The following is a 26,273-nucleotide window of genomic DNA, read 5'->3' as shown; positions in this document are numbered from 1 at the left end:
ACTTGCCACTAGATGGAGACATTACTATTTGATATGGAAAAAACAATTGAGGTCCCCACAATACTCATTATACATTACATTTGAAGTCTAAAAGTTTCCTACAAGTCCACATCAAATGTACATTTTAATGTATTTAACAAAGTCTTTTCACAAGCATAATCACCTGTGAACTCCAGTCACGCTCTCCTCTACGATGCCTTTGATCTTTTTGAACATGTTGGGATATTTCTTATAGATCCAGTGGGTCAAATCCCCTCCATCATCTAAAATCTACAAGGGACAAGCTGTTGAGACACTGAACAGTCCTAATGTTTCATAGTCTAGGTGTATATAGTTCAGTTACCATGTTGGGCTGCCAACCCTCCACGTTAACACAGCGATCGATACACCACCAGAAATCATCCTCTGATTCGCCCTTCCAGGCAAACACTGAGAAACCTGCCAGACACGACACACAGGAGTTAATCAGGACAGAAAAGTATATAAGAGAATAAAATAAAGGAAATGAGAATAAGAAAGAAGAAAGATTTACCTCCCTCAGCCAGAGCAGCTGCTACCTCATTTTGAGTGGAGTAGATGTTACAGGCGGCCCACCGGCACTGAGCGCCCAGAGCAGAGAGAGTCTCCATCAGCACCTGCACACACACACACACACACACACGACAATGAATTACTGAAATTAGGGCCCTATGATTTCTGTGATGTGGAAAACACGGACAGAATCTAGAAAAAAGAAATATACGATATAACGTAGAATGTCAGACAGATATAGGATTGCAAAGGGGTGGAAAATATTCGGTACATTTCTGGAAACTTTCCATGGGAAGTTAAGCTGGGGAATTTTGGGAATAGCACGTTATACTTGTGCTAATCGCAAATGTACACAGAATTACTAGATTAGTGTAATTTTTTCCAGGATTTTTTCTTTTTCAAAAGGTTCTTTGAAGATTCTATAGCACCCAAACTTTTGAATGGTAGTGTATATAAATTTTATTTTAAAGAGAGAATATAGAGAATTCAGAAACCCTTGTTTTTAGCAACACAGGCGGCCATTAAATGAACTGTCGCCCGCAACTTATTGCTTGTGCTCACACATACTCCATTGTGACGCGAGCGAGCCTCGGCCAAAACAGTGACCTAACGTGATTCACTGACATCATGTTGGCTTTTATCGTTTTTTTTAGGTTGAGGAATGTGTAGGGTGGAAATTCAGCTGAATTTGCATTAAATCTGGTTGTTTTAACCAAGATTTTGCTGCAAGTTTTAAGTTCATTACGTTCCCTGTTATAGGCAAACCTGCAATTTTGCAAATTTCCAGTTTGTTCTCTTTAATTCCCATTAATTCCTGTTAATTCCCATATATTCCCATGGAAAGTTTCCATCTTTGAAAATTCCTGGAATTTTGCCTCCCTAGTCAGATACACACAGAAACTCAAAGGTCTCCAGTATAACATGCCAAAAATTTGGTTTAAGTTAAAGAGGTCTTTATTTTAATGTTCCTTGAGGTTCACTTATAATGTTAATAAAGTTTATTGCACAAAAAACAACTGTATGCAGAAAAATAATTACTTTCAGTCGTCATTCTGACCCTCTGACTGAAATGATCCATTTTTAAGCAACGACTCCTTTAAGGCTTGTCAGTAAATGGCCACTGTTATGACTGGCTAACCTAACTGCATAGAAAACAGTATCAACGCCCACTCCCTATTGAGGGTGAGCAAGTGTTTTGAAAACATTATCCATATAAAACTGTCATTTACACACAAAGTAATATGACATCATTTATGGTTTGTGATGCAGCTGCTGTCAGACCCAATACAGTTGTCAGATAAATCTTTCAAAAGTTTCTAACAAAAGTTTCTTTGGAAACTCTCCATCACACTGCAGAGTTTACAAAACAAAATACTCCGAACAAACAATTCTCTGACGCGACTGAATGTGTCAAAGCGAACTTCGTTTTAATTTTATTACATTTAAAAAGATTAATGCCTTATGTTTAATGCCTTAATTCGATTACCACTATTTACCATCAAGTTACATATCCATAAAATTTGAGAAAAAATAAAATGAGAAAAAATAAAATGGGCCCTATTAAATACAGATGTCAGTCTGCTGTCAAAAATTGAGCATTATTTTTTAAAACACCCTCTCAAATAAAGTAATACCTCTTAAAACGTACCCGTATAGACAGTAAAAAGGTTGCTAAATGGGGCAAATAATGTCCCAAAAGGTGTTAGAGGTAGGATTAGGGTGTTGGAATTATAGTGTAATTAAATTTAATTAGTTTAATTTAAGAACAAATTAAGTCAACATGAGGTCTTCAAGTATATGGTGCATTATCGTGTGTGTGTGTGTGTGTGTGTGTGTGTGTGTGTGTGTGTGTGTGTGTGTGTGTGTGTGTGTGTGTGTGTGTGTGTGTGTGTGTGTGTGTGTGTGTGTGTGTGTGTGTGTGTGTGTGTGTGTGTGTACAGACACTCACAGCAGTCTGTGCCGTGATGTGGGTGCAACCAACAATTTTGGCTCCAGCCAATGGCTTCTCTCCCTGAGCTCTCTTCCTCAAAGCCATGAGAGCAGGCATCTCTATAGTACAAAAATACACAAATAAATCATTAACACATGCCTATAACATTAAAATAAACATGCTAACATCCTTGATTATCTAGAAAGAATTTTAAACCTTGAAAACAGGCTGTGTGTGAGTGCACAATGGAGTATTTGGCCAAGTGGTTACAGAGGCCGAAGGGGGCGGCCTGCTGTGAACATATGGCCTCTCAGTATCACAGGAAGAACATCAAAACATGCTTCACTTGATCTCACACAACACACACTTTGACTTCACACATAAACAAATACCAATGGCTTAATATTTTAACAGGCCTGAAGACAACGGCATTACGCAATCAGCTGTCATGCTCATAAAAACAGTTATAGCTTGTCGGCACATGCTAAATATCAAAGCACACAGGGACCCTCTCACCTTGCTCGGCGATCTCGATCTCCCTGCGTCCGAAGTCGGCCTGTTTGATGTTCTTGATGCAGAAATCTCCATTGCCCTTAGAGTTCTTCTGCTGCTTGTCGCGGGGAGATGTCTCGTCATCGGAGCTGTCAGTGTACGAGGCGGCTGAAGAAGGGAATAATAAAGAAAAAAAGTATGTAAAGGAATGTAGATTTCACTTCCCCTCCTATACTGTACTCTGCTTTATCAATGTAATCCTCCTGAAGAGCCCTGCCAGAACCAACACAGGAAAGCCTTTGTTCACATGACTCACTACATATAACCCTTGACGCATGGTAAAAACACATTTTATTTAAATTAGCCCACCTGACTGAGGTTTAACGGAGCATGTGCATGTGAGTGTACAGTGCGTTTTGGTGCTTGTACAATGCCATACCTGAGCTGTAACTGTCTGTAGAAGACTGTGAGATGGAGCGAGACAAAGACCTGCGGCCAATCTTGGTGGGACGTTTGTTGAACTCCTGCTTCTGGTCTGCAAACTGGATCTGTCATAAAGAATAAAAAAAAAAGGACGAGGGCAGGACAAGAGAGAGAAAATTTCAGGGTGAGATATGTAAAAGCTACTGAATTGTTAAACAACAACAACAACAACAACAACAACAACAACAACAACAACAACAACAACAACAACAACAACAACAACAACAACAACAACAACAACAACAACAACAACAACAACAACAACAACAACAACAACAACAACAACAACCACATATATACACATACAGTCATGGCCAAAATTGTAAATATGATCTCTTAATCATCCATGTATGATGGATGATTAAGGGAATTTGGCCTTTGTGTTTCCTCATATTTATATTTATAACAGCAAGTCATAGTTGGACAATTTTATGATCCTAGTCACCCTGATGTGCTAAAAAAATGTAAATATGAATGGGGATATACTTCAGAGATATTTTACTCAAAAGGCTGCATGTATTTAATCAAACATTCAGTAATAACAAGAATATCATTTTAATATGCTGATTTGCTGCTCAAGAAACATTATCAATGTTGAAAACAGTTGTGCTGCAGAATATTGTTGTCTTTAATGTCACTTTAGAACAATTTAATGCAACTTTGCTAAATAAAAAATGGTGTGTATATATACTTAAACAACAAGAACAACTTGATGAGGTTGGATTTCACCCCAAGTTGATCTTTGAACTGTTTTCTGATTTTCTGAGCTGTAATACTCTGTGATAATGCTTAACAGTGTGCCTATTACCACAGGAAGTGTCAATGTTGTATGTAAACAATGGCCAGCCTGAACACAATGGTACAATTCACATATTAAGCAGAATACAGGGAATCAGCCTTTACTAGGAAAGTGAGAAGTAAATCTTTTAAATCAAGATCCCGTCCTAATCTTTTACACAATTTGACCTGCCAGGTAGGTACTTCCCCCACAGTTAGGCAGGTTTTTTGTTATAATTTCATTATCATAACCTCGACAACTGCATCAGCATCCCTTATGCGTGTAGTCGGCCACCACTAAGCTACTCTCCCTGAAAGTCTGGAAAGGTAGTGGAAACCATTGAGAGCTCATCGTAGACGTGTCGGTAAAACTACTATTAATGGCCCGGCAGCTGTCGCCTGCAGAGAGGAACCGTGAGAGGATTATGGCGTGATGCAGTCATCTCATGTTGACTTTATTATCTGACTCAACAGTAAGCCTCAAATCCCCCCGCTCCATCAAGAGATTTTTAAAAGCACGACTATTACATAACCCCGTGCCATATCGGAGTTCAATCAACCATGTACTGAGTGATCACAGTGATTAATCTTCAGACTTTAGGTTGAAGCTATAGGATGTGCCGTTTCCAGGATGGATGGATGGTTGGCTTTTAGACCATGAGTAAAACACAGTTATGCAGATCAGTGTAAGGCTTTGACTGACTCACAGACCTTGATTCACACAAACACATCGTTGTGCCCGAAAGCACTTCAATGCAATTGTCACTCGCAGTGGTTTTGCAACAATAGCGCTACAGTGAAACAAACACCCACAGACTGTGTGAACTTCAGTTTGGCACCTGTTTCTCTCTTATCGCTGGCCGAAGGACTGTACTGGAATGTTTAACTCACATGAAAAGCATCTGATAAGAAAAAGCTCAGGATGCTCAGATTCAGTGAGAAATATGGAGCACAATCACATTTCCAGGATACACGCATCTAAAACCACACCTCTGCTCCAAAACTGGATGAGCATCATATCTGAATTGGAGCGATCCACAAACGAAAGCAATTCTGCAAAGAAACCCGACTCACAATATCAATACAGTTGGTGCACACACAAAAATTGGGTAAATTAATACCAGGATCTGTATTTAACCATAATACTGGGGCCATTTTCAGACCTGTAGATTGTATGCTTTATTCAGAAACTGGGACCTAAATTGTTATAATGTTGCATTTTCTTCTTGGTATGGTTGCTTCAAAGCATACCAAAATGTGTCACACACAAATACAGCCGTCATTACTGCTCTAACTAATAAAATTCATGTATATAATTTATCAGTTAGAGTGGGAATGACTGCTTTGTCTGGGCAGCAGTCTTGCAAATATGAAGTTTCGGGTCAGGCACCATGGATAGTTGCAAAGTTTAATCATCATGGAGCGAAAGTTTATTGTTTGCACGTGTCCTGGCAGTTTAAACATTCAAGTGATTTTAAACCATTCAAGCGCAAGAAAACACAAAAGAGAACTAAATTTTGAACTCGAGCGCTGTTTAAAAGAAGATGTTTCAAGCTTTCTACAGATAGGCAAGTAGCCTATACGCTGAGTTTGGGTTCATTTATGTGACGCACTGCTATTCAGGGAGACTGAGACAGCAGAAAGAAAATTTTACAAAGCACAACGTTTTGTTGTTATTGTGAGTGTACACATAAAAGTAGACCCTTTACAGTTAGGAATGATGTATTACTCAAAAATATTTTACGCTGAAAAAATGCAAGTGATTGCGCTGGCGCCTCCATGTCGTGTGATACGCTATATGCTTTAGCTGCCTTCCACACTTCGTATGAACACTTGGATATATAACAGCGCATATAATAGCGCACATTTATCTAGGTTACCATTAAGCAGCCATGTAAAGTTGCTACTACTTGCATGTTTCAAATGATAAGCCATATTTGAGGTCGATGGATGATAGGCGAATGTTTGAATTTCCTGCGATCTGTCCCTCACGGACTGAGTGACTTTGCCACTTCCTGTGGAGTTTTTTTTTCTGCGACTAACCGACTAATACAATTTTGGTTGACTGAGCCTCTTCTAGTCAATTAACATTTAGTCGACTATTAGAGGGCAGCCCTAGTCTTCAGGATCACAAGAAACTTCGAGGCAGGTGTGTTGGAGGTAAACGCAGCTGGAAAGTGGCCCTCCAGTAGCAGTATTGGACACCCCTGGCCTAAACAAACCGAACTAAGAGAGAAAACGCACCATGTTCTAAAACAAATTAGCCAGGTCTGAAAGCGGTCTGAATTTGCATTTGCACCAGAAAGTCTAACAGGGGTCAGCAATGCTGAGAAGAGATTGCGTTGGACCCCCTGTCGCTTTCCTCGACAGAAGACACACTCTGCCCCCCTGCTAATCCACGCTGAGCACACAGATGGCTCGGGACGTTTTTTTATTACAGAAGGTTAAGCTTACAACCCCCAGGAAAGCCTGAAGACCACCCTCGCTTTCTCCCCTCTTACCTTCTTAACTGAGTGCTCGGAGATCTCGCCATCCTTCTTTTTCTTCAGCATGGCAGTAAGGGAAGAGAAAAGCAACAGAAAGAAACAGAGTGCTAAAAGGGAAGGGGCTGGCACAAAGGATGTGGACTTTTATACCAGCTTTACACGTGGCCGGTCTGAACTGATTCCATGGCCTTCGTAGCACAATGCTAGACTGTTTCCCTTTGGGGGTTTTTGTGCATCTCTCTTTTAATTGTTAATTGTTTAGAGGCTGGAACAATTCTGGTCAAAGTTGGCAAAATGTGCATGTGTGTGTGTGTGTTTGTGGAGGATTTTAGGGGTGGTGGTTTAGGAGGCGATTACTGCATCTAATGCTCAAGATAAAGGAATATGCCAAGGACACATACACCGCCACCACTGGCCTTGACAAAGGGCTCTTTGTGTTTTCCTGGTCACAAAATATATGACCAGGTTGGGAAAGATCAGATGTACTGGAGGGACAATTACTCTGGCATGTTTTGAGTTCTTTAACCTCACCTTTATGGCTAACATCAGCGTCACGGACAAAAGTTTAGCTTGTTGATTATCAACTGTCGGCCTCTAACAAATAAAATATGCCAAGACTTTACAAAAACTTCAACATTGTAAAGCAGACAAATTGCTGACAGATGTTTTATGATAGTCCACTTATGAAAACGGAGGCAATAGACATTACTTGGCCACCACAGCACAGCCACGACTGTCATTTTGTTTTGTTTTTTATAGAAATAAAAACCAATTAGTTCAGTTGGACAACAGATGCTCCAATTATAAACGATAAACATCTGCTCCGTACCGCATGAGTACCTCATCATGACACTTGCCTCGCTCTTTCTTTGTGAACTGTATTACAAGTGTGGTTAGAAAACATCTTCCCAGTATGACTTCATACCTTTCCCACAGACCTGGATCACACATTGCTTTATCTAGGGAGTTTAGAAAGTCAAATATTTGAGAACAATTATCAGTCTTTTGTGGGTTGGTGCACTCTGGTGATGAAAAAAGGTGCACAACAGAATGGCTTAAATACACTTAAAGACTTAATGAAGCTCAAACAGTAGCGTTTGACACTAGCAATGTCAAGGTCAGGTGTTTGATTCCCAGGGAAAGCAAGAAGTGATAAAATGTGTACCTTGAATACAATTTAATGGTAAACTATGTATCTTTTTTTGTTCAAAATGAACTAAAATCAAACAATGAGTCCATACATCAATCCTTCTTCCAAAACATATTTTTATCTGATTTACTATGGTAATCCTATTATAACAGACCGAGCGGGATGGTTTTCACTGGAAATTGCATATATACATCACTCGCTCGTGTGTGTCTCGTCATATCGTTAAATAGAGGACAGTTGCTCCGGCTACTTTGACGCGCATCTGGCATAGGTTAGTTGTCACAACGAGCGAGAAAGGTTGACATGGAGCCGGTAAATCTCCAACCTACGGGGAATCACCATTTTAAATAAATGCCGAAACAGAGGAGAGTCTGCTGGGGGGAAAAAAAGAGAATGCAACAGAGCTCGTAATAAAACAAGAATCAACATTGGCTTGGCTTTTCAGAGATGGCAAGAACTAAGGGATTTGAAATGTTGTAAAAGCGACACGGAGATGGACGTTTTTACTACTCAAAAGGTGATTAAGGAATTTTATTTAACAGATAAATTGCCATATCAGTTTATTGTAAAGCAAAGCATTATCTATTCTATTTCATTATGGTTGCTGTAGCGCTGTGCTGGAATTTATTTTCAAGGAAGTACTGTGCCTATCAATGAGTTTAGCTACAGTAACGTAATCAGCTAGTCAGCTTGAGATCCTTTCATCAAAACTGGTTATATCTCTTAAGTCTAGTAGTGAATGTTTTATGAACAGCAGGATAACCATATTCATCCGTACAGTCACGCAGAGCCAAAGCAATGTTCTTCCGCAAAATTCATGCAGTTTTTTTAACCACTAGAGGGCCAAAAGTTACATAGTGTACCTTTAAGTTGCTTCAGATAAAAGTGCATACCAAATCCATAAATGTAAATGTCCATACTGTACATTACTCTAAGTCCAGAAACACACTACAAGTATGCAAATACAGATACAAATGCTTGGTCAAAGTGTTGCAAATATGCGGTCCTGTTGTACAAACTTAAGTATTTGTGGCATTAAACCAAATGTGATGTTATTCAAGCAGCTTGCTATAAACATGTCAATGTTAACTAACCTAACAAGATTAGTTATGTAGTTGAACTGAAAGAAAAGATGTCCATAGAAGATGCTTTGGTTTATGTTTATGCTTGGTGCAGCACCTCATGTCACAACTTGCTTTGCATTATACCGTCGTCTTAGCAGACACAGTTCTGCTTAAGACATTGCAAGTGTGCAAATTCAGTAAATCATCTGTGGTTTTGCATTATGCTTGTTCCTAATTAGACAATGTCTGCACAGTCTAATATCACTGTAAAGGCAGCTGGTTTATTTAAAGAACAAAATAAAATGTAAAGTCCTTGGGTTTCTTGGATATCTAAGAAAAGCAAAAACAAAATTTATGCAATAGGAAAAGCTCATCATCCAAACAAAAGGACACTAGGATAATCATATTCTGAAACAAAGCACTTTGTGCCATTACGTCCTCTTTTAAATTGACGCTGAACATTTTGCCAAAAGTAAAAGAGGTATTTTAATCTTTTAGAGGTAATATGAATGGATTTATGTATTAAACAGGAGGCAAAAAAGCTCCATTTCTGAGAATGACACAAAGGCCGTATGTTACCGGAGGAGAGATTCAGGCCACATGAGCAGCACTTCCATGAAAAGAGATCACTTATGTAAGAAAGAGAGAAAGAACTAGAGAAAAAAGAGAGACATTCGAATCACGTTAACGGTACATTTCAGTGACACTGCTGAGAGCTGATGATTAAAGATCAGAGCGGGGAAAACGGTCATGTTTCCTGTGAACGGATGTCCAAGTGTTCATAGTCCAGCTCTAGCCTGTTTTTCACGGTGAGAGCTTCCGCAATGAACGCAAACACAGCCGTGCTGCAGGGTGCTGATGACTTCATTGCTCATTTGTTGAAACGCTGAATCACTTTTCTAATGTTACTTGAGGATAATCATTAGAATGTGGCTCTGTTCTAAACCCCAGTGAGCTGCCTGCCAAGACAACATTAAGCATCCATCATAAGAAAATGCAAACATTACAAAAAAAAAAAAAAAAGACTAATACAATAGAAACTAAAAAGACTTTTGACCAAGGCCCTGTTATTAAGATGCGTTTTGGTCGATCGAATCACAAGCAGACGAGGGAGACACATTCCCATTTAATGTGTGTTTTATGTGTCTGTCTTTTTTGTCCACTTTCGACCACTTCTGTTCTGATTTCTTTGAGAGTTTCCTTCCATATTACCATGCATCACAAAGTGAAACAGCATGTAGCAGATATCAAACACTCATGGTATAATCGTCTCCCCAACATCCGTGTTATCTTACTGCTCCATACATTATAGATGTGTGCTAATTTTGAAGCAAATAAAAACTAAATAATGAATGCAAATCAACATGCAGCAATGGTTTACATCTTCAGTTCCAGTCCTAAGTAAGTGTGGATGCAGAAAAGGAGCCAAAACAGAAGCCGGCTCATCCATGACCCTGCAGTGACCCTTTTAGATTCCAGTCACAGTGATGAAAGCCATGGCTCGGGTGCCAGGGGAATTGTTTATTTAGACTGCTGTGGTACAAGCTGGTAATTGCATTGGCATAATGGTGGCACACTCAAAAGAAGAATTTTGTAATGCTTTCATTTACTTAGCAACATAGACGGTATTGTTACAGGCAGAGGTATGCAGAAGAGAATAAGAGTTTAGGCCTACATTAATTATACAGTTAGTGTAGTAGATCTCCTAGACTTTGAACACAGAACTCTCTGCAGGGTAGAGGTGCAAACTCCAGCAAGCAACGTTTCAAAAGTCTCCTATCGTCATGCCGAGCTCAGAGACAATAAACAAGGACACTTGTAATGGAAATTTCATGAGATATGATAGTCTAGAATTCACTCCGGGACAAAAGGTTGCACATGCACACACATTCTTACATAATCACAGTACGGAACAAGGACGTTTATCACCAGGGATGTCAGAACCGATGTAAGATAGACTTGAGGTCTGAGTGGAGAATAATTGTACAGGATAAGATAAACATTTCCTCCAAAAGACAACTGACGAACCATACAAAAACTGTAGTGCTCTGACTAGGCCAAACAGCAAAAAAAGGTAAAGTACTTATAGCCACCCAGACACACTTCGCTCCCGAGCACACAATAATGGAGTCACTTGAGTGTCAAAAATCGAAAATTGATTGAAAGCTTTTTCTGCAGAAGACAGCAATGAGTTATAGCTTTCCGGAGGAAAAAAAAACAACCTTTTTTTCCTTCTCACCCCCTGAGCTTTTCATTACAGGGCGGCAGCAACGTCAGCCTGTGGTCCTGAACATCTCTGGAGAATCATTAAATTTGTTCTCTGTGGAAAGATGTGTGTACAGAGATTCACGAGTCAGTTTTTTTGTCTTGTGTTTTGTTGAGTGCTGCAGCCTGAACAATATAACTCCTTATAACAAAATAGAACATCATAGAACATGCATGAATTGAAAAATGTAACAATATAATGCAATAAAATAACATGCATGAACTGAAAGATGTGAATGCAATTAAAACTGCTTTTGATAAGTGCCTGCCAAATGCATAAATGTAGTAATAAAAAGTGTGTTGCTGAATTTTATATCAGCAAAATCTATTTTGTCAACATTATATACTTCAGCATCTCTGATTTAAAATATGATTCAAAATGTAAATTTTTCCATTCATACAAACAAATGTCAATAAATATGGCTCTTTATTACAATGTGTTGTTAACTATCATTTGTTGCTGTCGTGCACAACCGCATCATAAAACAACAAAGATCTTAAGAACTTAAAAGGATTCGTTCACTTCAGAATTCAAATTTCCTGATAATTTACTCACCCCCATGTCATCCAAGATGTTCATGTCTTTCCTTCGTCAGTTGAAAAGAAATTAAGGTTTTTGAGGAAAACATTCCAGGACTTTTCTCCATATAGTGGACTTAAACAGGGTTCAACAGGATGAAGGTCCAAACTGCAGTTTCAGTGCAGCTTCAAAGAGCTCTACAAGATCCCAGACGAGGAATAACGGTCTTATATAGCGAAATTATAATTTTCTAAATAAATAAATAAAAATGTATATACTTTTTAACCACAAATGCTCATCTTGCACTAGCTCTGCGATGCTCCATGCATTACGTAATCATGCTGGAAAGGTCACACATGATACGTCGACTGAAAAAAGAAAGACAAACATCTTGGATGACATGGGGGTGAGTAAATTATCAGGAAGTTTATAACTCTGATGTGAACTAATCCTTTAAGTCACTAGTTCTTTGCATATACTGCTTCAATTGTTTAAAGCCTAATGCCTTTGCTGTGACAAACACGGATCTGCAGCTCTGTGATTTCTCACTTCATACACAGTCTTCATCCTCACATATTCACTCCTAAGCCACAAACTTTACAAGCCATAAAGTGACTCCCAGACAGGGTTTGGAGTATGAAGGGTATCGTGGGTAACGTAATACAACACGGCGGCCCGCTCTGACTAATGACGCCACCAGAAATGAGAGAGCCTTGTGCAACAGACACCGAGGATCATCTCAGGACACTTAACCCGAGAAAGAGCTTTTGCGACGAACGTTCACATGACTCAAATAATAAATCAGACAAATTAGCTCCAGGCAAGTTGAGAAGTATAGCCACTTGGGAATGTTCTTCCACCAAAATGTTTTAATGTAAAGGTTTCCTATTATGCTTTTTCAACTTTTCTTTCTATCTATATCAGTGAGCACTGTTTCTGAACTGCACTGTCCAGGAACGAACACAGCACAATTTTCCTCATTTAAATAATTCCCACCCAAGACATACACAAAAAAGGAGCGGGGCCTGGTTGAGTTAGTTATTAGTGTGTTGAAATTTGCGGTTATGGTAAAAAGGCGTGACGTTTCCCCAAACACACTCAAAGCACTTGACCAATCAAAACACTGGTCCAGCCAATCAATCAGAGCACTAGGAGTGTCCTCGACTACGGATTTACATAGTCGAATCCGATTCGAATCAGATTGCCTATATTCGACTGATAGTCGAATCATAATTGAAAAACAGCAGTCCACTAGAGAGTGCACACGGACTTTGAAAGGTTCGCACGCTGAACTGTGTACGAGATGGAGCGGGACATGGAAAATGAAGTAGGCTAAGGCCTGGATATAGTCTACCCGCGGCTTAAGACAGCTTTTATTTTCTTTCACACACAGCACAGAGAAACATCTTTCTATAAACCGGCCAAACTGCCTGTCAAGTGATAGACGAAACTGACAATGATTTTATCTTTTTTAAACAAATGAAAGGCAATGTGGATAAACATTCACAGCCACGATGTGCAGAACACTCTCAAAGATATAGAAGAAAATGAATAAAAACATTTTGGCTCAATAAACTTTAAAATATATATTAATAACTGCAGAAAGGCCACACTGCAGATAGATACATTTCATATGTCGGCAAATCAAATTACATCGGCTAAATTGTCTGTGCGGGCAAGCTTTAGCTCTACAGCGCAACACTGATGCACCAAAAAACAAAAAAATTAATTAATTTAATTAAAAAAAAAAAAAAAAAAAAAAAAAAAAAATTATATATATATATATATATATATATATATATATATATATATATATATATATATATATATATATATATATATATATATATATATATTTTATCAAACATTAATTTACAGAATTGAATTAGAACAGAATATACCGTTCTAATAAATGAAAATAGCCTATTTAAAAAAATGAAATATGATCAAGTCAAACTGCAAAATGCCTGAAGTGCAGGGGAACATATATTCAAAACACAAGCCAGAAATAGTTAAATTAGATAACCCAGAGTGATCAATAAATAAATTAAAATTAAAGAAATTATTGTCAACTTGTCTTTTTAACTGCAGAGACAATAAACGCTAAACTGGAGTGGCAGTCTTTTTAGCTAAACATTCACAGCATCCAAAAATCAAATTACATTAGGCTGAAATAGTTTGAAATCACTTGTAGCTACCCTACCTGATTGAGAGACAAAAATCCAGTCTTTCACGCGATCTGCCTGTGTCCGTTTGAGTCTTTTCAAATAGCGCGCTATAGTCAGCTCGATGACAGGCCGGCAGAAGCTCACCGCAGTGTTTGTCGTTGAGTTGTATAGGACATGAGCTGTTGGCACAACTTGCATCATACGTTTTTTTGATCATCTTTTACCATTTCAAAGTGCATCCAATTCTACACTTTATCCCAGACATTGTTGAAGATTTAATCCCTGCCGTAAAGATGCTCATCTGCCGGTCACGGATCATGGAAGTGAAACTTAAAATCGGTCACAGGTTGGATTTATTCACGCACATTAAAATTATTTATTAAAAGCTTCTTTCTTTTCACATTTTTATTTATAGTATTAACATAATAGGCTGTATGTTAACCTATTGGGAAAGAACCGGTATGTCTGTGTAAAATCAGATATTGAGCGCCCCCATATCTCGTCTCATAACACCTCTGCGACGATTTGACTGTGAGATTGGTAGTCGAATCAGGCTCTTCCTATCGAAGATTCGAATCGTCGACTTTTCAGGGTCACCCCTACAGAGCACACTGTACTTTTCAGAAGGAGGGGCTTCATAGAGACAGGAACTAATTGCATTTCTCAAAAGCATTGTGAGCTAAGTTGACTGTAGAGAGTGGTGCAAATGGTTCTACCATCTCCTTACGATGCTTTTGAGAAATGCAGCCCAGAGCGTTACTGACAGACTGGAAAGAGAGGTGCTGCAACAATGTAAAATGTGTGAAAAATAAGGTGTTTTTTGAACATTCAGGCATGAACACCTGTTCAAGTAGAGCCCAAAAACAAAATTAAGACTTTGTAAAAGGGCACAATGGGTCCACTTTAATTTAATACACTGGCTTAACAGAAGGTACACAGAGACTATCCATAATTCAAGAACATTTCAAAGAGACGATCCAACACTAGCAACCGTGTGGCAAAGAACACTGAAAGGTGTGACAGGTAATTTGCTTCCTGCTCGGATGACGAATCACATTGTGGGACATGTGCGCTCAAGTGTTCGGCGTCCAACACGTAACGTACCTGACAGATTTGATTACCATTTCTTGAAATTCAGCCCTTCCTTTTTTTCTTCGTATCCTTCAGCCACAAAATAATAGGATTGTTTTCGTACAAGGGCAATATATCACTGGGCTTGGCAAGGAGTTTGACCTTTTCTTACAATGAAGTGTTGAAAAGCACTCAAGCAGTGCAAAGCATCTAAACTTTATGTGGATTTTTCCACTCTGAAGCACAGAGGTTAACCTTAGTTGAAGGGTCTGTTCGAACTTTGTCAGTATTGGTAAACAGAAGTCAGTGTAAAGGATTGTGATGGAAATACAACTGTCTACCTCTTCATAAATTGTTTCTTGCTCTACCTCCTGTAAAGTTCAAGGCTAAAACACAAAAAAAACATGGTTTTATCACAACAAAAGGATAAAGAGGGCTTCATTCTGTCTAATACATGTCTTCATACTCTGCACTTGTTCTGTGAATGTATAAAAGCAATCCACCTACGCAAGGAGCTCAGCTGCAAAAGGGTTAGGGGGCGGTCAGATACCCCATGGCCAAATTCAGATGATTTCTGGAGGAGCCATTCGATACCACATCCTGCTATTAACAAAGATTTCTGAGACGAATGCCTCTGGATATGGAGATTCAAATGTAGTAGTGGAGAGGAAAAAAAATAAAGAAATGCAGAAATGTCGATACCAGCCTACATGATGTGTCGTTCTCATGCCCTCTGCTATAGAGTAGGTTCTTACAAGACTCACAGTGAAAGTTGTAATTGCAAACCCAAAAATGTGGCTGCAGTGAACACACCCTTACAGACATGCTATGGTAATAAAAACCCTATAAAAAGTGTGGTCCAAAACACAGAACATATTCTCAATTCATTAAAAAATTTTAACTTTTGAAACTGGGAATGGTGTAGGCACTAATCATCCACGGATATTGCAATTCTGACAGATACTGATGATAAGTTGATAATTATTTTCATGCTATGGTAAATAACTGGAAAATGGCATAAAAGTGATTTTTTACTATTACTCACAACAGGATCTGCAATTCCATGGGTTTTTAAAAAAAAAGATTTTTGTTTTATCAACTGTGTGCATCAAAACCACTCCTTAGTTAGCTGAATGTAACATTTTTGACAAGCCAAACATGTCAGTCTCTGAGTAACGTAATTTATTTAAGCCACAAATTAAACTTAATTCCATAAAATAAGTATACGCAAAAGAATTTCGAACGCCTCCAGCACATTTTATAATTACCCAAAAATCAAACATAGTTCACCCCTTACACGTTATCACGTCCATGAAAAACTGTGGGTTGGAATATCAAAACTATAAACATCGACATAACACTCTCATGCACATCACTTCACTGAATAAATAATTATTACCTTACAATATATCTGTTTTTTAAATACACATTTGATTATCGCGTCAAAAAAATAACGTGCACAATACATGGTAGTATTTACAAGAAGCAGAGGTCCAGCGAGTCAGGCATTTCCAGGAAAACCCAAACTACCGGATGATTTGACTACGTCATCGCAGATTTTGAGTCATATTTATACATTTTATATAACAATTATGAACAATCCCTAGTGTAAATATGCTTTGGTATTGCAAACTGATGTGTAAATTAGACTGTCTACCTGAACACCAAAGTAGATCATGAAAAGAGATCATATCAAAAGCACGGGTTGGCCACTTGAAGGGCTCGTATTCAGACACAGCCGACATAAATGATCCTTTGGACTTTAATTGAAGCAGTCGCTCTCTCGGAGTGTTCTCCCACCAGTATGAACCTGTTCCCGCAAGCCCACTCTGGAAATTTCCCTGTTTCATGGGCAGTGACGAGCGGCAATGATTGTCTAGAGGTCCTTGGATAAAAGGCTTCTATTTATGTGCCAGATGGTGTTCTTCTGACTAAGCACAAACAGAGAGAGTGAGTGCGATGTTCTCTCCGTTCTCTTCATATTTGGGTTTAACGCAGACTGCTAACATGTTCTTTCAGAGGGTGCTTATTTTGAAGAGATGAGGCAAAAGAAGAAAATCGTGAATAATATTCTGAAACGACAAAAAAAAAAGTATTCACTGCTGTGGGCTTTAGAGGCAAGGAAAGGGGCAGATCTAAAATGAGATATGTGTGTTTCATTTACTAAGTAATTGTTGCATCCACTTCATTTGCCAGCCTTAAATTCATGTTTATCTATAGAAGAAATTTAAATCCTAAAAAAATCTAAATTATCTAAAAGGTAAGCAGTAAAAATCATGTCACCTCCAAGGCTCTATGAGAGACCTGCAAAACATCTGGAAACTGAATGCCTAGCCTCAGCTGTTCATTAATAAACATCACCGTCTGTTTAAAACATGTTAATCCAATGCAAATTCAAAATGTGCATACTACTCTGAGAAAATATTTTCAAAGCAACATAATTCTCTATATTATAGTATTAAAGTTTGCTGATGCCAAGAGCAAGAATGGCAGATTTCAAATAAAATCCTTCCAGGAGTGTCGTGCATCAGCCAAGCAGCTGCCATTGAAATGAATGGGAATACTACCTTTCTCCAGGCATTGTAGACCTCCTTGCTACAAGCTGAGTAATGTATGTTTGGGTTTTCAGTGGCACACATTATCTGTTATCAGTGAATTTGATAATGTTGCAGAAGTATAGCCTTGTGGGACAAACACAGAATGTATAACATGATATTTAACGATACACACACTATTATCTTATTGTCATCTGTTATGCATTTATAAACAGCAAGACAAAGAAACAAGCAATTTACTGATGAGATAACATCTGCCTGTCTTCTCTCCTCACCAACAACCATGAATTCAATAAATAAAGGTCCCCTAGCAAACACCACCCATCTGCCTCAACTCCGACCGATAGAGGGAAACCGTTTGGTGAACACAAACACAGACGCATAAATCCACTCTGAGCTTGTTAGATATTCCACTGATCCTGTTAAACTTATCTTAAATCATGTGCATCATTAACTACAGCAGGTGCAGGAAAAACTATGTTCCAAGACTTACTTGCTATGCATTATATAGCAATATTATAAGGAACTAAAATGGTTTATGGAATTTATGCCATCAACAGCGTGATATAAGATATAAGAAACACTTATATGGAAATTGCTTTTATCAAAAGAGATGTAATAGCTAGGGCCACATTACACAAAGCAACTTTTTCCATGAGGAAATGGAATAATAGGCATAACACATGATAATCGAGATACTTTACAAAAAAGGGAATGTTCAAAGGCTTTATGATCAGGATACATTTAGGGACCATTTTAAAATCCTCTAGTAATTTTAGGATGAAACAAGTAATAATTGTAATAGTGAATATATCCAATACTATAGCCTCTATTAAACATATTCAGCCAAAGCTCTCAGTGTATCAGGGCCTCCGCCTTGCTAATTTTGGCTTGAGAGCAGATGGTGGCTGCCTTTTTAGGATCATCAATGTGTCTTACGCTCAATCATTCCTGCTGCTCCATGTGAGGAACAAACAGCAGTTCTCAAACCAGTTACCACTTCCTAATTCATAAAAAGACAGCCTTCAAAGAGAGCAAAACAACCCTAAGAAGGCATCATTCTCCTCTCTCAAGTCAAATATAGCAACACCAAAAGTAAAACACAAAAAAGCACTGAGACATATGCAACAGACGTGCTTCTATTCGTCATAAATGTTTACGCAAGCATGCATTCCATTCAGATCCATCCACTGCATTATCTAATCTCATCCTCTAAGAAGAGGAAGAACACATCTAATCTGCAGTGATGCAGAAGAGGAAGAACTTCATTCAGTTTTATATTGGCCAACGGAGCTATTGGGGCCTAAGCGTGAAAGCGCAACAAGACCCTCAAGCAGAAATACTAGGAAAGCGATGCCCTGCTGCACTGATTTATCGACTCTGGCATATGAGTAGTACATGCACCAATTATGGGTCTTGGGTAACTACAACCACTAGCATTTCACAGCCAAAAATCAGGACTGCTGCAGTAATTGGCATGAGGAGAACCAAATGTCATGGTTTAGCATTAGTAGCCTTAAGCTTGTTACCTGTACACCGAGTCTAGAAATCTCATTGCATTTTTTCCCATGATGCATTGCACCTCTGTCACATTTCCTATGGAATGGAGAGAGGGTATGGGAAAGGATGACATCATGTGCTTTGACATTCATTGAAAGTCTAACAAAGTGAATCAACAAATCAATTAATCAATCGACCCACAAATTCAGCTCAGAAGCTAATGTTCTAGGTCATTGGCTGATTCAAGTCAATGAAGCCACACACTCTTCTGGAGATGAAACGCTTTGCTCAAAACACGGTGCAATCAGACTGACTGCCCTGTTCTGAACTTTCTGTTCAGAGATGTTCAGTAACAAATGTGAGAACTCCTTAAAGAGGAGTAACAAGCCACAGCAACACTAAAATATTTTCAACCCTGTACAAGATCAGAGGCATTAAATACAGTAATTGGCCTCTACTACTTTGATCTGCAGAGGTGCTAGTGGTCCGAAAGAAAAACGATGGGCTGCAATTTAAGAATACATAACCACTACAAAGAAAGTCTAGGGTATGCTGAAATTGTAGGTTTGTGTGGACAGACTGCTGCAAATAGATATTTCACTCAACCAAATGTGTAATTAAGAACACTACACTATGCCATAAAGTTCATTTTTAGGTTCTTCTCATTTCTGGCTCACATTTTAAATATTAAGAGAGGGAACCATCTGTCTGCGCAATAGTCATCAAAGACTTTGCAATCCATTAACGGCGACCTATTATACACCAACGTGTGTCCGTTGTGTGTGAGAAAAACCTGCATATATTGGTAAAAATCCAATCACTCACTTTTTATAATGCCCATAAATCAATAGCAGTCTCATCAAACAAGCTGATTCAAAAGCCCCACCCACAGCCAGTGATGGTCTGCCCTATTAGCATAGACACAGTCCTGAGTAAGCAGCACAGAGTCTGCCATTTCTGTATCTTCGCTGTAGCAGCTGGAAATGTCTGTGCCTAAGAGGCATTACAACAAGTGTTGTGTTTTGGGATGTACCAATGAACATAAGAGTCTCCATAGACTTCTGCCATCTCAGTCACTGAGGACATTGCGGTTAAATTTCATTTTCAAAGGAAATGTCCCGAAGAAAATCGGTAAAGTCTTATATATTTGAGCCAATTATTTTGACCCGGACTGCTTCACAAAGAAGGTCTTTTCATCATTGGATTTTCACAAAGGTTGATTTTGAAACATTAGGCCGAACACCGCTACTGACAGTTTCTGACATTTTCAGAGCGTGAGATTGTCCTGTTTTGTTGTTGCCGCTATGCCGGAGCATGAGACCCTGAAACTCTGCCCTCTTCTGTAAAGGGGGCCAGGAGCAGCAGCTCATTTGCATTTAAAGGGACACACAAAAATGGCATGTTTTTGCTCACACCCAAATGGGGCAAATTTGACAAGCTATAATAAATGATCTGTGCGGTATTTTGAGCTGAAACTTCACATACACACACTGGGGATACCAGAGACTTATTTTAGATCTTGTAAAAAAGAGGCATAATAGGTACCCTTTAACTTCAATATCTAGCGTTAGTGTCAGTTCTGGCAGGTCACGTCAGTCAAGCTTGCATCAGCTGACTCCCAGGTGACTTGCGTCTACCTATAGGAATACGACGCCTATTACGGCATCTATATATAAGCTCCTCAGTATTATCAGCAGCTATTGCATTTCTCAGGAGCAAATTAAATGGCGAATTCGACAGGCAAACAGCATCATCTCACTAGGAATTGTGCAATCGGGAATTTAGCGAGAGGGATTTGTGGATTTCACCTCTCATTCACTGCATTGATCATAAGCCGACTGATTGGAAATGACTGAGTTAAGGTTAATATTGCTTCTCGCATCGCTGCAATTAGACATGGACTGGCAGTTCAGATGATCTGCACTCCCCGCATGAAGAAGCGTTTCAAGACAAGATCAAACATCCACGTTACAGCCGGCTATTTCACTCTCCTTCATCTCTGAATGTTTCCACGAAGCTAAGCTAAGTTCCTTTTAATGCTCATTGTTTTAAAGCTAACTCATGATGTTGTTAAAGCTATCACTCTTGCTTAGGCTTCTAGTCCTTCTCAGTAAAAATGTTTTTGCAAGCTTTTGCGATCGTATTTGGCGATGCGCGTTACTATCTGTTGTCATTGGCAACCGGCTTGATCGCCGCACACGCTGGTCGGGGCGCTTTCGTTTGTATAGCAACATACACGCTGGTCGGATCGCCGTGTTTAGCGCTATACATCGCAGATTCAAGCAGCTTTGCAGTAGAGACAGAAAAAACAAAGATTCATGGTGCAAACGGCTTTTCTGTTGTGGTGCAGCACATAGTAAACATCGTTTTTCTTAAGCTATAGTGCCACTGGAAACGCTCGTTCTTAAAGATCTAGTTGCTATTTAGAACAAGCTGATCTTAAGGCTGTCTAAAAAATTGCTTGTTACCGAAGCTCTAATGTCATTGCTGCATACTATAAGCACTACTGTGGTAAGTTTATTCAGGTACATGTTATCTTAAGCTGTTGTCTTAGACTTATGCTCTTTATGATATCCGATCATATCGCAACATTCTGTGATAAGTGAACAAACGTCTGTGGCTTGAAAACTTAGAGTATTGTAACATGCTTTTCTTTAAATACACAGAGGTTCTTATTCAACCCTAACAATGTCGAACTTGATGGTCCTGTAAGGAGTGTGATATCATGGGAGTCGCCATCTTGTCTTTCGTAGCCAAAGGAATCGGCCCGACTGGAGCAGAAATCGTGCTCATGATGAGGAAGAACTGCATTTCATTTCTTAGCTGCACGCTGCATCTAACTCAGAGCTATTGCTGCGGGTGTATGCTTCCCCAACCTGACTACCACTAGTTTAATACTAGTCTGTGATTTACAACATGCTTGTTGTAACAGATTGCTGCCACTAGGGGTGTAAGCTTCCCCCAGTAGGAGAGAGAAGAGAGAAAAAAATTCAAATAAAATAATTTTATATTAGGCAATGGGTGTATGCTTCCCCGACTAGATTGCTGCTAACGGTGTAAGCATAAATGATATATAAAAATCGCTAACTAAATGCGCTACAACATGCTTGTTGTATCAGATTTGCTGCTGCTACGGGTGTAAGCTTCCCCATTTATTTATATAAAAAAAAAAAAAAAAAAAAAAAAAAAAATCAGGTCATTCAGGTAACTGCATTTTGAGGAAAAATGGCATTCAGATTTTCGCCTTCAGTTTGTGTTGGGGGATATCAGCATATGGTTTGTTTTGGGGGTTTATGCTGCTCTCCCTGCTCTTATCCATGCTAGGCTGCATGGATGCGCAGGGAGTTCTTGCCCAGAACAGAACCATACCGCCAATACAAACTCTATGCATTATCTATCATATTTGACGATAGTGGTCCTGACAGAATTATATACACACAAATGTGAGAGACTCAAGTTTACGGAAAGAAGTTTTCTGCTGCGTGTGATCATTTAAAAAAACTCTGACCTGCACAATGCAAGTCATTTGTCCAACAGAGGATGAAAACATCATTGATTCATCTCTTGGCCAATTTCAAGAATGCACAAAAATGTAAAAGTTGCATGGGTCCAAAGAGTCAGGCAGTCGTGGCCTAATGGTTAGAGAATCAGCCTGGTAACCCGAAGTTTGCAGGTTCAAGTCTCAATACCGGCAGGAAATGACTGAGGTGCCTTTGAGCAAGGCATCTAACCCCCAATCCCTTCCTGGCCACCACAGCAAAAAAAAAAAAGAGATACATAAAATGTCTGCCCACTGCTCCGGGTGTGCATGTACATAGTTTGCAGTGTGTTTTCACTACTCACTACTCCTAACGTGTGCACTAACTGGATGGGTTAAATGCAGAGGACAAATTCTGGGTTACCATACTTGGCCTTCACATGTCACTTAGTCACTTAAAGAAATTTTGAATGCTGTAGTGCAGGGGTTCTCAACTCTGGCCCTTGAGGTCCACTTTCCTGGAGAGTTTCTAGTTCCTACTCTTTCTAGTAATCCTGAAGACCTTGATTAGCTTGTTCAGGTGTGTTTGATTAGGGCTGGAGCAAAACCTTGCAGGAAAGTGGACCTTGAGGGCCAGAGTTGAGAACCACTGCTCTAGTGGATAAATGGATGACTCAAAAACTCAATGTTTAAACCCAAAAACTGACGTCAAAACAGCACAGATGGTGATGATTATTCATTTTATTTTTTGAGCTAATAGAAAGGAAAAGGAAGAGAGATGAGGGTGGCTTTTCTTACCCTTTTTGTGAGAGTCTTTTGTGATGCAGCAGTTTTTGAACACAATGAAGGTTCTTTGTGAGGGGCTGGTGCAGGGGTCTACATTCTTTAGCCGTGGATCCAGCTTGTGTGTTCATTCCATGGTTAACTAAATGAAAAACCTGATGCCCTTTGCACAGCAGGCCAATACGGGCACCATCAGAAATCATCTACTTAACTTCCAGCAGTACTATAAATCAATGAGCTGCACTAGTGAACGAAAGGCCAATTTTGTCAATGGAGAAGCTTTTGTTCATTCATTCAGTAGCGCATTCCTGGCTAACGCCAGACTGGTGGTTTAATCTTTCACTTGCACAATTGATGCAAATTCACTCCTTCGTTCAACAACGCCGCAAATCTCAATTTATTCAGTGAGCAAATGTATAAACCAATGAGATTAAAATGTTCTTACGGGATTTTATTTCACAATCTCTCTAAAGCAAAGCTTAACATATACTGTTGAGCAAAGAGTGGGAATAAATAACCAACTGCTATGTATGCAGCCTGGACCTGGTGTTCCTGCTTCATACGGCGAGACCTACAATCCGACAACAGCTGGCTGCTTCCAACAGATTTGCTACCATGATGCCTATTTTGAATTTTCTAGCCCTGCTATTATAAAGCTTACTCGTGAAAAAGCATGACAATCAAGTCACAGATTGCACTCCATCGGCTTATCAAGCCACGGTGCAGAAACTGCTATCTCTTACACAGGTTTGCTGGGAAATAGAAGCAACATATGGCAGCACATCTCCAAATGCACAGTCTGAGGGAGTAAAACAAAATGCTTTTATGCAGGGCTTCATTCGCATTTATGACTAAAAATGTGTGTGTAAACTGTATAATGTATTTAGGAGCACATATGTAAATAAATAAAAAAAGACCCCACAGGTCCTTAAAAGGTCATAAAAAGTTTTAAAAATCTAAAATGGTATAACAAATGTCTCAATTGTCATTTTAAGAGGTCTTAAATTTGGGGATGGAAAAACAGGAACCACAAATCATGTCATTAAACTTCTAAAGATTATTTAAAGGGGTGGTTGATTATGATTTCACTTTTTTTAACTTTAGTTAGTGTGTAATGTTGCTGTTTGAACAAACAACATCTGCAAAGTTACGACATTTTCAGAGCGTGAGATTGTCCTGTTTTGTTATTGCCGCTATGCCGGAGCATGAGCCCTTGAAGCTCTGTCCTCTTCTGGAAAGGGGGCCGGGAGAAGTAGCTCATTTGCATTTAAAGGGACACACGAAAATGGCGTGTTTTTGCTCAGACCCAAATGGGGCAAATTTGACAAGCTATAATAAATGATCTGTGGGGTATTTTGAGCTGAAACTTCACAGACACACTCTGAGGACATCAGAGACTTATTTTACATATTGTAAAAGGGGCATTATAGGTTCCCTTTAATTAAATATGAGCGCTGCATGTTCAAAGTCAAAACACGGCGCTGTTGCGCACATATTGTGATGTATATCCAAGTGAAACGGCTTCTTGAACAAGAAATAAATGTATGGCGGGACTTGATTTTGTCCCCGATCGACTGGATGGTTGTGGTTTGTTATTGGTCGATCTCATGTGCACCGCACTCACACCAGAAAACATGTCATCAGAGAAGAGATGACATGTTGCTGCAAGAGAGAAGTTATTTATTTAAAAATTACAAGGCACATGAATTAAAAAAAAAAAAAAAAAAAGATGTGCATGGATAATTAATTTATAATAAATACGGCAATATTAAATATAATAAAAACAGGAATTGTCGATTTAGATTTCATGGTGACTATAACATTCAATATATGGATTTTGGTAGTATTAGTATTTGCTAGTATTATATATATATATATATATATATATATATATATATATATATATATATATATATATATATATATATATATATATATATATATATATATATATATATATATATATATATATATATATATATATATATATAAATAATAAAAATTATAATGTATTTAATAATTATAATAAAAATTATAATGTATTTAATAATTATATATATATATTATAATTATTAAATACAGTTTGAAACCACGCTATTAAAACCCCTTCTTATAAATTACAACCATTTTGCTTTATAATGTATCCTTGTATTCCTTTATTAAGGAAAAACACATTATATGATCTATTTTCATTGTTATTTGCGCTTCTAAATCTTTCAAATCTGGAGCACATGTGCTCCTTAGGAAAAAGGCAAGCGTCAAGCCCTGGTATGCCCAAAAAAGAACAGGAGAGAGCAGGAGAGAGAGGTCTGTCACACATCCTTCTGACAGAAGCAGCGGTGAGCTGGCACATTTGTGTTTGTTTGGCTGGCTCGCTCTCACCGTTGCCTCCGCAATACAGAGAGTCATTAAAGCACTTGAGAAGACTCTGGGTGATTTCAGGTGAACAAATCCTGCTGCGGTGTGGTTAGGCCAGCCTGAGGGAAAGAGAAATCTCAGCCGTGCCCTTTAAAGTGTTAGCTGGTCCCGGTTGAAGTGCACTATTAGGGTTGCTGCCTAGGACACAAAGTCATGGATGAGTGTTTGAGAGCAAGAGAAGATGATTCAGTGAGTGCACTGCTATCAGTAAGCTGCTTCAGTACAAAACGTGCAGTTCAATGCTTCTGCCTATATGACCACCGCGTAAACGGCACTTACCTGAGAGCACGTCTAGTTCTGTTTAATCACATGTGTGGTCCTTTTTCTTAAGCTTATAAGACAATAAGTAGCATAAACAGGCATAAGCCTTCCTGGAGGCATGCTATCATTCACACAAGAATCCCCTTACAAGTGCAGATAAACACATGCAGGTTCAACGTATAGGTCAGTCTCTCTGGTTCCATCTCATCATTAATCACAGTCTCCAAACTTCACACCATAGTGAGAAATATTTTCCTGTCAACTGCTCGCTGAAATCTCAGCACACATCATGTGAGCGATGAGGAACCTGGTACAGAGCAAACTGGAACGGAGGCACGGAC

The 26,273-nt window shown here is 38.9% G+C and overlaps 1 protein-coding gene across 2 annotated transcripts in view; it reads right to left on the bottom strand.

The window, feature by feature from the left end:
* ahcyl2b (adenosylhomocysteinase like 2b) overlaps window positions 1-26,273 on the bottom strand; it is a 40,459-nt gene that overhangs the window by 10,257 nt on the left and 3,929 nt on the right. The window contains exons 1-7 of one of the 2 annotated variants that reach the window (XM_048154762.1): window positions 6,715-6,860; window positions 3,393-3,501; window positions 2,978-3,121; window positions 2,480-2,580; window positions 533-635; window positions 344-438; window positions 164-270 (exon numbers count right to left, since the gene is read on the bottom strand). In XM_048154762.1, the coding sequence (XP_048010719.1) occupies window positions 164-270; window positions 344-438; window positions 533-635; window positions 2,480-2,580; window positions 2,978-3,121; window positions 3,393-3,501; window positions 6,715-6,765 (710 nt within the window). In that variant the 5' untranslated portion in view covers window positions 6,766-6,860. Of the gene's footprint in view, window positions 1-163; window positions 271-343; window positions 439-532; window positions 636-2,479; window positions 2,581-2,977; window positions 3,122-3,392; window positions 3,502-6,714; window positions 6,861-26,273 lie in introns of those variants that run through there. The other variant, XM_048154761.1, reaches the window with a different exon arrangement.

This window comes from Megalobrama amblycephala, linkage group LG14 (assembly GCF_018812025.1).
Source record: "Megalobrama amblycephala isolate DHTTF-2021 linkage group LG14, ASM1881202v1, whole genome shotgun sequence".
NCBI lineage: Eukaryota > Metazoa > Chordata > Actinopteri > Cypriniformes > Xenocyprididae > Megalobrama > Megalobrama amblycephala.
This window is presented reverse-complemented; position numbering and strand designations above follow the sequence as displayed.